This window comes from Panicum virgatum, chromosome 7N (genome assembly GCF_016808335.1).
Source record: "Panicum virgatum strain AP13 chromosome 7N, P.virgatum_v5, whole genome shotgun sequence".
NCBI classification, from domain to species: Eukaryota; Viridiplantae; Streptophyta; class Magnoliopsida; order Poales; family Poaceae; genus Panicum; species Panicum virgatum.
This window is the reverse complement of record NC_053151.1, coordinates 50,398,311-50,412,817: the sequence shown is the minus strand read 5'-3', so window position 1 is coordinate 50,412,817 and position 14,507 is coordinate 50,398,311. Positions and strand designations below refer to the sequence as shown.

Here is a 14,507-nt window from a genome sequence, read left to right as displayed (position 1 = left end):
GCTAGGCGCTCGCCTAGGCGCGATTCCGCGCGCCTAATCGCGAGTCGAAGGGTCAGTGCCTCGCCTATGTGGGTAGGCGGACCCATAGGCGTCAGCAGCTCGTCGGCGGCGCCGATGGGGATGGAGGAGCGTCCGGCGGAGGTCGCCGGTGGGGGAGGAGGAGCTGCGGGCGGCGGCAAGCGCTTACATAGGCTTGTGCGGGCGGCGGCGGCCGAGGCGTGGGCGGTGGCAGGCGGCTGCGGGCGCGGGCGCGGGCGTATGCAGCGGCGGCGGGCGAGATGCGAGAGAGAGACAGAGAACAGAGGATGGGGGAGAGAGGGTTGAGGGTTTAATTGGGGCTTCAAATGGACCTTCAAATGGGCATTTTTTCCTTTCTCCTTTTTCATGATCACTCATCTTTTTTTTTCCTTTTCTTTTAAGTATTTATACATGTATTATTCATCGCCTAGAAAAACGCATAGCAACACCTAGACGCGATTAATCCCGACTAGACGCTAGGTTGAGGGTCGGTGCCTAAAATCCGCCTAACGCCTAGCGGAACCATGTATATTATAGAAGTGAATATTGTCCAGCAATGGCCCCTACTCTGAGCCCCTACTTGTCTAAGTAGGGACCATGTCTACTTTTTTTGGGCTCTGATTTTTACTTCCAACTCCAGCAAGAGTCCCAACTTTAGAGCCCCTGGCTCCTTATATGACAGGTGGGCCCTTGTTGTCAGCGAGTAGTATTTACTGCAATCCTCTCTCCCTCCCGTGAAACTCTCTCCGAGCGAGACGGCGCTGCCTGCGATACGCCGCGATTCTCGCCGGCCCTTCGCTCGACGTCGTGCCCCATGGTTGCCGTCTTCGAGCTTGTCGTTGCCGTCCCCAAACTCGTCCACCCCGCGGCCGGGGTTGACCACCTCGAACTCGTCCCCCTCCCTCCCTCCCCGCCCGAGATCGTCGCCCCCCGAGGCCGGGCCGCCTCGAGCTCATCCCTCTCCCCGCCCAAGATCGTTGCCTGGCGGATGGGTTCGAGTCCCGTGGAGGACCTTTGCCCCGGGGAGTTGAGCAGATGCTGCGCGAGAGCCATGGGAATCAAATCCACTGGCCATGACATCAAATCGGACCTCCAAGATGTCAAATCCGCCCATGGCAACGTCAAATCAGACTACTATGGTGTTGAATTGGGCAGCTGTAGTTCCGGGGGAGGGGGATTTGATTCCTTTGATTTCACGGGGATTTTGCTTTGGCTGCTTCGGCCTCCTGCTCGAGGGGGAGCCTCTCCTCGCAAGCGAGCTTGGCCTCGGGGACCTTGGGCGGCCTTGTATGGCGCGGACGCTGCGACGGCTGCGGCCTCTGCCTCGGCCAGGCGGTGGTTCTCGGCGTCGTCCTGGCGGCGATCGGCGTCGGACTTGGTGCCTTCGGCCTCGGCCCAGTAGTGCTCCTACTTGGCACGCTCCTGGCGGCCCCGAGCTTGGAAGCCATCGGAGGAAGGGGAATGGGCGAGCTTGCAGGCGGCGCTACACCATCGGAGGAAGGGGCAAAGAGCAAGCGCGGGCAAGAAACGACCACGAAGAAAAGTAGGAACCTCCTAGATACCCATGGGAGAAGGGGCTCGAGAGGAGAATTTGAGGTCCTCCCTACTCTAGAGTCTAGAGACCCGAGTAGGGGGCTGCTGAACTGCGTTTTTTTGGCTCTCGGTCCCTACTTTTTGTGTAGGGGTTTGAGTAGAGGCCGTTGCGGGAGTTGCTCTAACTAACAGCAGCACAGGTTAATTAAGCCGATCAGGTGGCGGCTACAAAGTAAAGGCAAGGGTTGATGCGCCGATGATTTGGTAGCCGCCATATAACGTTGCGGTTGTGATTATGGTCGGTCGTGGTGGGCTCGAACACGGCGCCTGACCTGCCCCAATCGAGGAATCACCACCCCTCAAACAATCTAAAATTCTCCACCTAAGATACAAGCCATGCGCGAATTGCATGTAGCTGCGTTGCAGAAGAGGAAGTGGCCCAGCGTGGAGCTCGACTATGTGCCCGCATGCAGAAGGACGGAGGCCCAGCTGGCCCAAATGAAATTGACGCGCATGTGGCTCATCTTCAGTAGGAGAGCAGCGTGACGATACGCTGTTCAGGGTCACTCGGGTGACCCCGAGCAGACCCATCGCAGGGCGCACGGGAGCTGGACAGTGATTCTTGTTGCACCGCCCGCCCACAAGCTCCCTTCTATGATTGGAACAAATTGTTCTTTTTGAAAAAAAATCAATTAGAACAAAAAAATAAATTTGTTTAGTTGGATCCAACTCTACCTGTAAAAAATCCACTAGAACAAATTGTTTCGTTGGAATAAAAATGAGAAAAAATGTTTCATTGGAATTTCCTAAAGGAAACAAAAAGATTTAAAAAAGAAAATTGGGCCTTCAATCTACTAATGGGCCGGCACCCCCCCCCCCCAGCAAACAGGGTGCACGTGGGCGTCAAGATGGCAATGAGTACCCGAAATTTGAGTACCCGATAAGAAGACGGATATGAAATGAGTTTTCTACCCGTGGGTATATTATTGGGCAAAATCTTATACCCATCGGGTATGGCGGGTACGGGTGCGGATGTATACTACCCATACCCGCCTACCCGCGGGTAAGAAATACCCGCAAAAAAAAACAAGCCATCCTAAGTGCCTAACTCATTTTAACCCTTTTATGGCCAATGAATTTGGCCCAAATCTAATTAATCCCTCCTAGTATATATATTGTTGAACTCTCCTTGAAATTCTCCTCCATGCTCACTCCAATTTTAGTTTGAAATGAATTATTTTTCATATGAATATGTGATATTTGTATGTAATTCTCGGGTATATTTTTCGGGTACGGGTTACCCGTCGGGTATAAATTACCCGCCGAGTACGGGTATGGAAGCATTTGTCTACCCGTGTAACCCGATGGGTAAAACTTAGTTCTAGCGGGTACGGGCATGGGTGGCCACTACCCGTCAGGTACGGTGGGCGAATGTGTGATAAGCCCGCACGCACTTGCGCGCGTGACCCCGATTGTTTGCAGCGTGACGAGGCTGGGTAGGACCCTGACGTGCATGCATGCAAATAAATTATGTAAACTAATATTTAAAAATAAATTGCAGTTCACAAATTGACTATTAAAATTCAATTTTACTTCATGTTAAGTTTCGTACCATGAGATTATAAAAAACTGAATCCCGTTTAATTAAATTTGAATAAATTTTCTTCGCACAATTTGTCCTGTTCTAGAACAGTTGTTTTAAAATACTTTTAAGAACATTTTCTTTTTGTTTTTGAAATATTTATCTTATTCTTAGAACAATTTATATTTTTGAGGGAACATTTTCATTTATCTTTTTGTAATAATTTTTCTTGAAACATTGTTCTACAATAGTTTTAGTTTTGATGTTAGAACAATTGTTCCAATTTCACAATAAAACTATTCCAACTATAAAATCATCTAAATATATTCAAATATAATCTTATTTTGAAGATTTTGTTATAAGAAAAATTGTCATATGTCCATAAATTTATTAGAGGGATGGTGTGTGAACTATTTTTTATTCAGAATTAGATGGTGCGCTACTATTATCTCATTACATGGTCTGTGGATCCTACGCATACAGCAGTAGGCAGCAGGTCCTCCGTCTTTTTCTTTTTATGCGGGTTCTCTTTTCTACCCATTGCTGTTGCGGATCTTGTTATATGTGCCGCACACCCTACACATGCAGCAGAAAGCAGAAATTGGCGTTACGGAAATCTTTACAGGGACATGTGCCGGTGGAACCAAAAGGGGAAAGCTACGGAGTATTAGCTTGTCGGAAATCAATCGCTGCTTTCGATCCTGGCGCGTGCCAATTAGCAGCCTCCTCTCTCTCCCTCGCTTATCTGGTTCCGTAGTTGAAAATTATAAATCTGATTTTTGCGATAGTTTAAAGGTGTAAATCGAACTTATTCTAAAAACCAACGTTGTTGTAAGTTTGGAGCTCATCGATGTCAATACTGCTGCCAATCAATCAGATGAATGAGAATTGGGATCGGATGATGACTGTGCTTCCATGCCTGCTGACGATGGAGGTGGCAATGATTAATCGATCCTGTTCTATCACCGTAGAGTTATTGCCAGGGTAGAGCAATGTATTGGAGAGACTTGAACATAGAGGAGGAGAAAGCTTTCTTAGGTGGACACAGTGATTGCCTTGATTAAAGTAGTGATACCCGCATCGACGCCGCCGTGCTCTCTGCTATACGTTGGTCAATTGACCATATTAGTCTGTCAGCTGACGATTGCACTGTGATTCAATGATTACACTGACAGGACAAAATAGTATATATCAATATTAAATAAACAATGCACCAATTGCAATGACTCATGGCCGTCAAAGGCATGAATCCTAGCCGGCAGTAGATAGATCAAGAACACTAGATCACGGAGGAAGAGATGGTCGGCTGGAGGCATGAGATTACTCACCTCTCTTGCGAAGAACAAGCCAGTAGCCTGGCTTTGCAGGGAGCAGGTCGGCTGCTGGATCGCGTCGACAGCAGGGACACGCTGGCAGTAGATCGCGTGGCACACAGAAACACGCCGCCGCGGCGGCGGCGCGCGTGAAGCAGGACGCGATTTCGCGCGTCAAACAGTTCTTTTTACATTTTGCCAAGTCTAAAATAGCAAACTATTGGAGATGGATTCTATTTTTACTTGGCATATAGTTTTACTAAGTTGAATTTGTCAAACTCTTGGAGATGCTCTAACTATATAGGCAGGAAAAGTATTCCAGTACTAACCAATTGTAGGATCAGATCATCCTCTCCAGTCGACCCCAACACAAGTACACAACACATGACACATGCATAATTGATCTCGGCCAATAATGTGAAAAAGGCCATTAATTGGGCTACTACAGAATCAGGATTGGATGGAGGGCTGTGTGTGGGCCTCCGGCTTCTCGTTCCGGGCCCTTGTGGTGCGTTGGCAACGCTCCCCGGCCCGGCTAGTGAGTTGATGGGCTGCGCGTAGTTGGGGTGTCCGAGCTGATGGATATGCCCGTCAATCGAATCGAAAACGGCCCATGAAAGCTGGGTTTTGCTGGCCCATCCGTGGGAAGACGGCTCATGTGCATTGCAGACGCGGCCAATTTTGAGACGCGGACTGCTTGAATCTGTTTCAGACTTGGCCAGAAGGAAAATAAATCTGAGATTGCTTGCGAAATCGTGACGAAAGAAGACGCCGAAATTAGGAAAGTAGCACAAAACGTGTTGAGCAGAATCGATGGGGCCAGGCCAGCCCAAGTCAAAATATCCTGACGGTGAGCATGCCGTTGTTCTTTTAATGTTGTCATCGATTTTTCATTTTAAAAATGAAGAAGATGTTGATGTTTACGAGCAAATGAATCTTACTTTACTGGCTGGAAAAGAAAATACCGAGACGGCAATCCAGGGGATTTGACCTGCAAAGACCGTTGCGTTTGGGTTGGATTGGGTTGGGTTGGGCTGCTCTGTCTCTGTCTCTGTCTCCCCGCACCCACCCAACCCACCAAGCCACAACGGCTACAACCTCAAGGCCAAGTGTCCGTGCCATATCCGGCATCGATCCAATCACCTCCTGCCGGATCCACCACTTCGCCCGCCGCAGGCCGCACCTTCCCTAACCTTCCTTGCACGACCCGGCGGCCAAACCACCATAACCCTCTGCATCGCCGGCCGGCCGTTGTTGCCATACCAAGCTAGGACTAGGAGGCCCTTTCTTCCCATATAAACCACCCACCACAATCCCTCGCCAAATCAAATCCGCCGCATCTCAAGTCAGGTGCGATTCGAATCGACCAAGAACAGCAGCAGCAGCAGCAGCAGGCATGGGGTCCGCCAGCCGCGCCGTCTCGTGCCTCTGCTGCCCCTGCAGGTGCCTCGCCTGCGGGCTCCTGAGCTGCCTCTGCAGCATCCTCATCTCCCTCCTCGTCACCCTCGGCGTCCTCGCCCTCGTCCTCTACCTCATCTTCCGCCCCCACATGATCGCCGCCACCGTCGACTCCGCCTCCCTCGCCACCTTCACCCTCTCACCGACCTCCTCGCTCGCCTACAACCTCACCGTCGCCGTCACCGTGCGCAACCCCAACAAGCGCGTCGGCCTCTACTACGACAACGTCGAGGCCCTCGCCTTCTACAAGGCCCAGCGCTTCGGCTACGACCCCATCGACGCCTTCTACCAGGGCACCCAGGATTCCACCCAGCTCAAGCCCGAGTTCCACGGCCAGCAGCTGCTCCAGGGGGACGTCACCGCCGCGCAGTTCAGGCAGGACCAGACCGACGGCAACTTCGCCATCAACGTCGGCCTCAACGCCAAGCTCAGGGTCAAGGTCTGGGCCTTCAAGGTCCGGGGGCCCAAGGCCAGGATCACCTGCAGCCTCCTCGTCCCGGCGCCGGGAGCCACCAACGGAGCCACGTTCCAGCCCACAGACTGCAGAGTCTGGTTCTGATCTGCTTGCCTGCTGTTACTGCTAGCTAGTAGCTGCTATTGGCTTCGATTTGTTCCTGGTGGCTGGTTCCTGTTACTGTATATCGATCGACCGCCGGCTGCTCTAGATTCTAGATCCCGCCCCGTACCCTTGATTTAGGCATGCACATATTCATTATATCCATCCATGGATGACTCTCTTGTTTCTCCATTTATTTGATCGATATCGATATTTACTACTAGTGTAGTATACAATTTGCTACTGCTCTTCAGATATTCAGATTCTGTTCTGTTCCACTGTGTGTGATTCATGGTGCTTTGATGCCCGAATTCAGAGGATTCCTCCTCGAATTCGGCGATTCCAACTGGTTTCTTCCTCAGTTCTATATACTATGATGCTTTGATGCCGGATAATTCTGAGGATTCTTCCTGGGATTCGATTCGAATTGAATTGTTTTCTGCTCAGCTTTAGTTAGTATCACTGTGAACCAGGATGCAATTTTGCAATCACAATGGGTTCTCGCCTCGAAATCATGTGCTTTGATGCTCGCAATTCGAAAGCGGTTGGGCTTCACTATCATGAGACCTTTTTGGTGTTGCTGGATGAGCTTTGTTAGTCACGGGCGCAGGCAAGAGAGTAGATTGCACACGGAAAGCTTGCAACCTTTCTACTCAAAAAAACAGCAAACCTTTTCTGTCTGTATATCTATCTTATCTCTATCACAAATGCGCGTTGCCTTGACGAAGTTACAGTTAATCTGAGAGATCCAATCCAAGTATCCACCAAGTGTGGTGTTGACAGCGCAGCGCTTGGTTTGTTTTCTTTCGCTGTCTGCGTCTCTGTCATCGAAGCCAGCTGACATAAAACAATTGGCGCTACAGGCCAGGTTAGCATGCTTCTGAATCTGGCATCCTTCAACTGCAGCCTGCAACTGACTGCCAAGTGATTTTGTGCTGGTGCAGGTCACCAAGATTTTTTTTTTAAAAAAAAAAGCTTGACCAAAACTAATCAAGGAGCTGTTGTTGGGTTGGCCATGTTCTACTCACGAGCGCAGGCTCGCAAATAATGCACGCGGGGCGGCCCGTTGAAGACGACGACGACAAGAGACATACAGACAGAGTGACTGGTGTGGAGGACCTCCAGGACACGAGGAATGCCCAAATTTAGATGCGGTTCCAAGGACAAGAACACCCACCATGGGCCACATGTGAATTCCGTTCCGGGCCGCCAGCCCACGTTCATTTCGAGCTGTTAGGCTCGTTTGCAGAGCTCTTTTGGTCCTTTTGTTCGATCGATCGACTAGGCCGACCATTAAGGCCCACTGTACTAGTACTAGCAGGAGCAGCAGCAGCAGCTACAAAGGAAAGTGTGTGTGCTAGACCTAGACGCAGACAAAGACAGGTGAGCCCATTCAGACGTCTTCTTGATTCAGGAATTACCGGCTCCCCTGTAACCTTGATTCAGTAATTAAGGTCGAGGAGGGGAGGAGGTAGAAGAGATAAGGTGGGGAGGAAGGGGGTGAGTCTGAGTAATCCTAAGATATTATAGCGCGAAGCCGTTTTATAAATTTATGTTAAAATAAACATTTTTTTTAGAAAACCATCCAAAAAGACGGGCCCTTTTCATTCATGTCCTGATGTAAAGTTGGTGCAGATTTACTGCGGAGAAGTGAGGACAGGACGAGCTATAAACGCGAGGGAGAAAATGCCCCCACTCCTCTCCTCTGCAGTGCCGACACGGTGAGGAATGGCACATGCTCATTCATTTCATCGCTGGCGTCAGAGTACTCCAGCCCAGTGAAATTAGGTGGCAGAATTAAAAACAAGCAATGAAAGGAGGCCACCCACGCGACGAGAGAGGCCAGAAACATATTCGACCCATCCATCACAAGTGCATGTAGATCGAAATGGCAAATTACAAAGATTACTGTGGTAGCACATGCTATGCTAATGCTAGCTTAGTAGGCAGCTTTCCTCTTCCCAAAGCATCCGCCCATAGCTCCGGCTCTAAACAAAAGGAAAAGCATCGCCATCTTTTGCCTCCTCGTCTTTTTCTCTACTAGCATGCAGTCTTTGTATGACTGGCTATGAATCACGTGACATGGGTAAGCAAGCACGCGCACGATAAGTGCAGCAATTTTATTAGCAGTAAGAAGGACAACCCGATCGAGCACACAAAAAAAGAAAGCAAACACCTTTGTCATTAGCAACAAACAGTACGTGGAGGTGGGGTAAGCAATCAATTCATGGACGACGACGCGAGCTCGCTGGCTCACGACGACGACGCGGCGCACGGCTGCCGCCGGAACCCCAGCCTCTCCTTCTCCAGGTCGTACTCCACGTAGTAGTTCTGCTGCTGGAAGCTCCCCAGAATAATGGCCGGGCCGCCGCCGCCCACGTCGTCTCCCGCGCCACCCAAGTCGGAGACCACGGCGAGGCAGATGGCCTCGGCGTCTGCGGCGCCCGGACCAGCGGGCACGGGAGCGCGCCCGGCAACCACGAAGTAGTTCTCCAGCGGGAGCTGCATCTCGGCGCCGCCCTTGAAGTGGAGCGACAGCTCCGGCAGCGCCATGGACTTGGCGCCCTGCGGCCGCGCGAAGCAGGGGCGCAGGCCCAGCCCGTCCTCCGCCTCCTTGGACCGCTTGTACCTCCCGCCCACCGCCGCGATCACGGCCTCCGCCACCGGTTGGAACACGGTCGGGTCCAGGTACGTGAACGTGGTGCCGGAGTCCACGATGGCGCCTCCCGCTCCTGCGGCGTTGGCGGAGAAGGCCCGCTCCGGCAGCCGCACGGCCTTCCCGCCCACCGTCACGCCGGTCAGGGCCAGGTAGTAGTACACGGCGTACGGCTGCTTGTCGCCGGCCGGGCTCTTGACCAGCGGGACGTACTGCATCCCGCCGGCTCTGGCGCCGCCGAGGACCAGCGAGCCGCTGACTGCGGCGTCGTCGTCGAAGCGGCGGGAGAGGAGGCAGTAGGAGAACTTGTTGAGCCTGAGCTGCGCGGGCACGGACGGCGCGCCGCGGCCGAAGCCCGCGAGGCCCGACGGCGGCTGGTGCACGGACACAAGGCTGCATCCGACGACGAAGTTCCTGACGGCGCGGCCAGGCGCGCGGAGCGTGTCGGCGATGAGGAGGCCGGCGGTGGAGCCCGAGCCGTAGACGACGGCGTAGGGCGGGCAGACGGCGGCGGCGGTGCAGTTGGTGCCGGCGGCGGCGAGGCGCGCGGCGGAGTGGACCCAGAGGCAGGAGGGGTTGCGGCAGCCGATGAGGCGGGAGGAGGACGAGTTCCTGGGGTGGAAGGTGGGGACGGCGGCGGTGGGGCAGTTGCGGCACTGGTAGTTGGAGGTGCAGGGCACCCAGGTGAGGTGGCTGCCGGTGTCGAGGAGGACGGGTAGCGGCTGCGGCGGCGTGCCGAGGGAGGCGGTGAAGGCGTAGCCGCCGTACGAGTGCGGGTAGAGCGCGGTGGCGGAGGCGGTACCAGGTTGCCCCTGTTTGTGGTGGGCGCGCCTGAGGTGCGAGGCGCGGGCGAGCGATGCGGCGGCCAGGCGGGAGAGCGGGTGGTGGTGCGCGGTCTCGGCGACGTGCGGGAGGTGGCGGTATAGAGGGAGCGTCGTGGTGGGCGCGGCGGTGGAGAGAAGAGGGAGGAGGAGCAACGGGAGGAGGAGCGGCGGCGGAGCCAAGGCCATGGCCATGGTGGTGGCGATGGATACTCGTCAGGGGCTTTGGGTTTGGGTTTTAAGCAAAGCAGCAGGCTGCAGGATGTGCTTTGCCCCTGACGGAGGCATATGTGCCTTGCTTGGGTTGGAGGAGGGGTGGGGGCCATGCCCATCATGGATTACAATTACAATTACACCGCGGCAGGCAGCCACACCGGGTGGTGGCGACGAACTTTTTTTTTTTTTGAAAAGATGCATAGCATTGGCAAAATGGCAACTCAATTTGAGGACGAGAAAGCGAGAGCCCCCTCCCCCCACGCGGGTCTGCGCCGCGGGTGGCCACTCCGGCCCCGGCGACCACCAGGAGCCCCGCGTCACGTCCTACCGCGACGTGGTGCTGAGCCCGCCACGGGTGGCTGAAAGTGCATTTAGTCCCCTAATTAATTTTGGTAATTTTTAACAATCACAATTTAGGGATATGATGTCTTCAATAAAGTGTGTGCAGGAATAAAATGAGAAAATCAAGAAGAAGATGAAAAGAAGGATCCAATTTCAAATTAAGTATGGTGGATTCTATCGGAGATTTAATTTTAATTTTCGGTTTGAATTTGAGTATAAGTTCACCGTACTATCAAGGGGGACGCATTTGATTGAATTTTAGTTTGTCAAAATGCTTTAAGCTGAGATGATATTTTTGAGAGAAAACACTCACAAAACACTCTCAACACAATATCTCTGCACAGGGTCGGATGATCCGGCCTTGGGCCGGATGATCCGGCCAAACAGTGTTGGGAGTAGCGATGAAAACGGACGGAAAAACCCCATTTCTACTTCCGTTTCTATATTTTTTGGCGGAAACGAGATCGGGTTCGGAAAATACGGGTACGGAAACGGGATCGGTTTACGCGAAAGTACGGAAACGAACCCATACGGACGTTGAGCCGGAAGAATAACGCGATCAAATATTCTCGAGTATACATTAACAAAGTCACAAAATAATATACACGTACGAAGTTATTAGTCCAATATTCACTAGTATGCCATGTGTTAACATGTTAACATGCATACTTAGTGATTGGTATGTTTTTAAACATATCAATTTTTAGACATATCTTATGTAGATTAAAAACAGAATAAATACGGGTCAATTTCATGTAAAAACGGGATTTCTCGGAAACGGACGGAGAAACCTCATTTCTACTTCCGTAAATACGGAAACGGGATCCCACAAATACAGAAACGGACGGACAAAAATAGAAAACGGAACGGGTCGGAACGGGAATATTTCCGTCCGTTTTCAACCCTAGTTGGGAGGTACTGCGTAAGTCCGGATGATCCGGCCTTAGCCCGGGTGATCCGGACCTGGTGACTTGTGAGCGCCTAGAAGAGGCCAGGCCGGATGATCCGGACCTGGGGATTTCGAGTGTGTTTTAGTCTATTCTGTTCCTACCTCGGATGATCCGGGGTATCTCCGGATGATCCGGGAACCACTAGAAAACACATAATGGACATTTTCGGGGGTTGGAGTATATATATCCCTTCACCCCCTTCATTTACTTCTCTCTCCCCGACCAACCACGCCTCCAAAACATTAATTCCTCTACTTCTCTCCATCCTAGAGCTTGATTCTTGCAAGGAAACACATAGGGATTGAGAGTAAGTGAGATTCGATGTGTGATTTGAGAGCACTCCGTGAGCTAGCACTTGTTCATCTCAAGAAGCATTTGAAGCAACCTTGATTCGTCGATTCGCATTTGTTACTCTTGGAGCTTGGCTCCTAGACGGTTAGAGGTGCCGGTGACCTTTCATTTTTTTTTTGTGGTTGAGCCTCCGGAAGTTTGTATTACCCGTCCTTTGTGGACATTTGCTAGTGATCACCTCAATCCTCCTAAGTGGTTGATTGAGTGAGGGAAAGGATTATAGGACAACCCTGCTCTTTGTGAGCACCTCAACGGAGATGTAGCTCCTTTTGTGGAGTGAATTTCGGGATAAATCTTATGTCCTTTTTCATTTATTGTTGTATTTATAGTTCTTGAGCTAATCTTTACTTGATCTACTCGTTAGTTGCATTTCCTTTGTACTAAAGTGACTCACAGACTTGGTTATATTATTTATTAACTTTGTATTCAAAAGGAATAGTCAAAAACTAAGTAAATTTCAAATCTCGTACTAGATTCTTTCCATCTATTGGATCATCCGACCCTACGCCGGATCATCCGGACCTGAGAAGGACCGGATCATCCGACCTAGGGCCGGATCATCCGGACCTGATGTTTTTCTACCAAGTTTTTCAGAAAATTTTTAAACACGGCTATTCATCCCCTCTAGGCCTTAGGCCTAGCGTGGATCCTTTGAGTTGACTCCCTCCCACTGACGGCGATGGCGGCGCTGGCACTGGTACGCCCACTGGTGCGCATGCGCTCCCCGTTACCCCAGGATCCTGCACGTCGTCGGCGGGCGACACGGCACTCCCGTACTCCCGTCGCCGCCGCCGCCGCCGCCGCCGGCCGGCGCAGCTACTGGTAGGACTCCCGGTGCGGGGTGAGCCGCCCCGTCACCCTCGTCGTCAGGTGCCTAATCGGCTGCGCGGCCGGCTTGGGCCCCTGCACGCGGATGCCCACCGTCTGGGTGCCGTGCCGGAGTGCCACAACCACCACCCGCCACTGGGCACGCGGGTTCCCCCGCCGTCGCCGCCGCCGCCGCCGGCCGGCGCAGCTACTGGTAGGACTCCCGGTGCGGGGTGAGCCGCCCCGTCACCCTCGTCGTCAGGTGCCTAATCGGCTGCGCGGCCGGCTTGGGCCCCTGCACGCGGATGCCCACCGTCTGGGTGCCGTGCCGGAGTGCCACAACCACCACCCGCCACTGGGCACGCGGGTTCCCCCGCCTCCCCGTCCGCGGGTCGACGCGGAGGGGTTTCAGATGGTGCTGTCCAGAGCCTCCAGACGGCACGCGTCACGGGCGGCTGCGAAGCCGTTGTCAGCCCCGGCGGCGACACTGCAGGGCAGTCGCATCCCCAAGGAGCTGAGCGGGCGGTGCTTGAACTGCCTCTCCTGCAGCCAACGGGTTTTGCTACACTCCGCCGACGTCACAGACTGGGAGGGGGCCGAAGTTGATGGGTTTTGCTTGTCATCGAGGAGTCCCGGACAGCGGCCACCGCCTGCAGCCGCCGGCGCCGGAGACGAGGCGTGGCGTGGCAACGGTCCTTTGGGGCGAGGGAATCTTGGTGGTCAAAAGAGGATGCTACTCCCTCTCACAAAGGCTGCACCATCGCCTGTGCTGGCTGTCGGCAGTGGTTGCAGTGGAGGTAGGGGCTCGGTGTTCACGAGCACCGTTGAACTATCTGCTAGGGAGGATCGGACAAACTTGGAGCTACAAGTGATTGGTGGAGGGAGGACTTGTGTACCATTGCCAGCCCGGGACCACAACCCGATGTTGTTTGAGTCGCTGCTTGCAGCTCGGCTGCCAAGGCTGATGAGGGTCTCCCCGGCAATGGTGGTTTCGGAACCTGCCCGTGTTCAAATCATTTCTCAAGGGGGGAGGGGGGAGGGGGACGTCGGGGAGCCGTCAAGTGGGGCTTGCGGTTTGGAGCCAGCTGCCCTGGTGATGACGCGGACCCTGTGTCACACGGGCACGTCGGAGACGCCGGCAGTGGTGCTCCCACCAATCGAAATGCTGGAGCAGGAGCAGCAAGCCATGCAGGCGGAGCCAGCCGTGCAGGAGGTGGTGCCGGCTTGTGACTTGTGAGGAGGCAACCGGCATGGTCGGGGAGTCTGACGACGATAATTCCGTGGCTTTGGAGGATTTCATTAGCAAAGTTACGAAGAGTATTCCGCCGCCCCTTGTGGACAAGCCACCTCATCGCCGTCGAGTTGACCCTGTCCTCGTTGAAGCGCCTCCTCAGCTGCCTTCATCTGAGGCATATGGCCCCAGGCAAAGCCATCGCCAAGCTTTGGACCCTCTCTCGGCCGTCAAGCCGGCAAAGCGAGGGGCGGTGCTCCTGATGCGCCGACTCGGTGAGGTTGGTGTGCCTCTGCCCTTGTCGACTTCGGCGGAGCAAGCGGTGGATAATTTTTTCCGCGATCCTCCGCCACACCACGTGGGAGCATTGCAGGACATGTTTCCGATGTTGAAGAACAAGAGCAAGAGCTCTCCTTCTATGGGATGGAGCGTTGACTGAGGGCTACGCTTGAAGCCAGTCGTTTAGGTTGTGCAGGATGTGAGTAGTACACGTGGGAGTTTATCTTTCGGGTTGTGTTCGGCTTGCCGGCTTGTGCCCATTTGGAGTCTGTTCCTTTTGGGTTGTAACCGAACCAATTTCTATTTTATTTTAATACAATGATACGCTGCGCGCGTATTCAAGAAAAAAATATGGGCGCGCAGGGTGCTCATATTTTCAACTGATATTCCTTCT

General features: G+C 53.2%; 2 protein-coding genes across 2 annotated transcripts; one reads left to right on the top strand and one right to left on the bottom strand.

Moving 5' to 3' along the window:
- Window positions 1-5,558: 5,558 nt before the first annotated feature.
- On the top strand, window positions 5,559-6,738 carry LOC120683139 (NDR1/HIN1-like protein 2). The gene has a single exon (XM_039965166.1). The coding sequence runs from the start codon at window positions 5,843-5,845 to the stop codon at window positions 6,461-6,463; it is 621 nt and encodes a 206-aa protein (XP_039821100.1). The 5' UTR covers window positions 5,559-5,842; the 3' UTR covers window positions 6,464-6,738.
- A 1,584-nt stretch (window positions 6,739-8,322) lies between these two features.
- Window positions 8,323-10,228, bottom strand: LOC120682689 (probable aspartyl protease At4g16563). Its single transcript, XM_039964669.1, has one exon. It carries the CDS (start codon window positions 10,130-10,132, stop codon window positions 8,714-8,716), a length of 1,419 nt encoding a protein of 472 aa, XP_039820603.1. The 5' UTR covers window positions 10,133-10,228; the 3' UTR covers window positions 8,323-8,713.
- Between the last annotated feature and the right edge of the window lie 4,279 nt (window positions 10,229-14,507).

Coding starts and splice junctions, on each gene's coding strand:
- LOC120683139 (XM_039965166.1), top strand. CDS start 5,843: ATGGGGTCCGCCAGCCGCGCCGTCTCGTGCCTCTGCTGCCCCTGCAGG.
- LOC120682689 (XM_039964669.1), bottom strand. CDS start 10,132: ATGGCCATGGCCTTGGCTCCGCCGCCGCTCCTCCTCCCGTTGCTCCTC.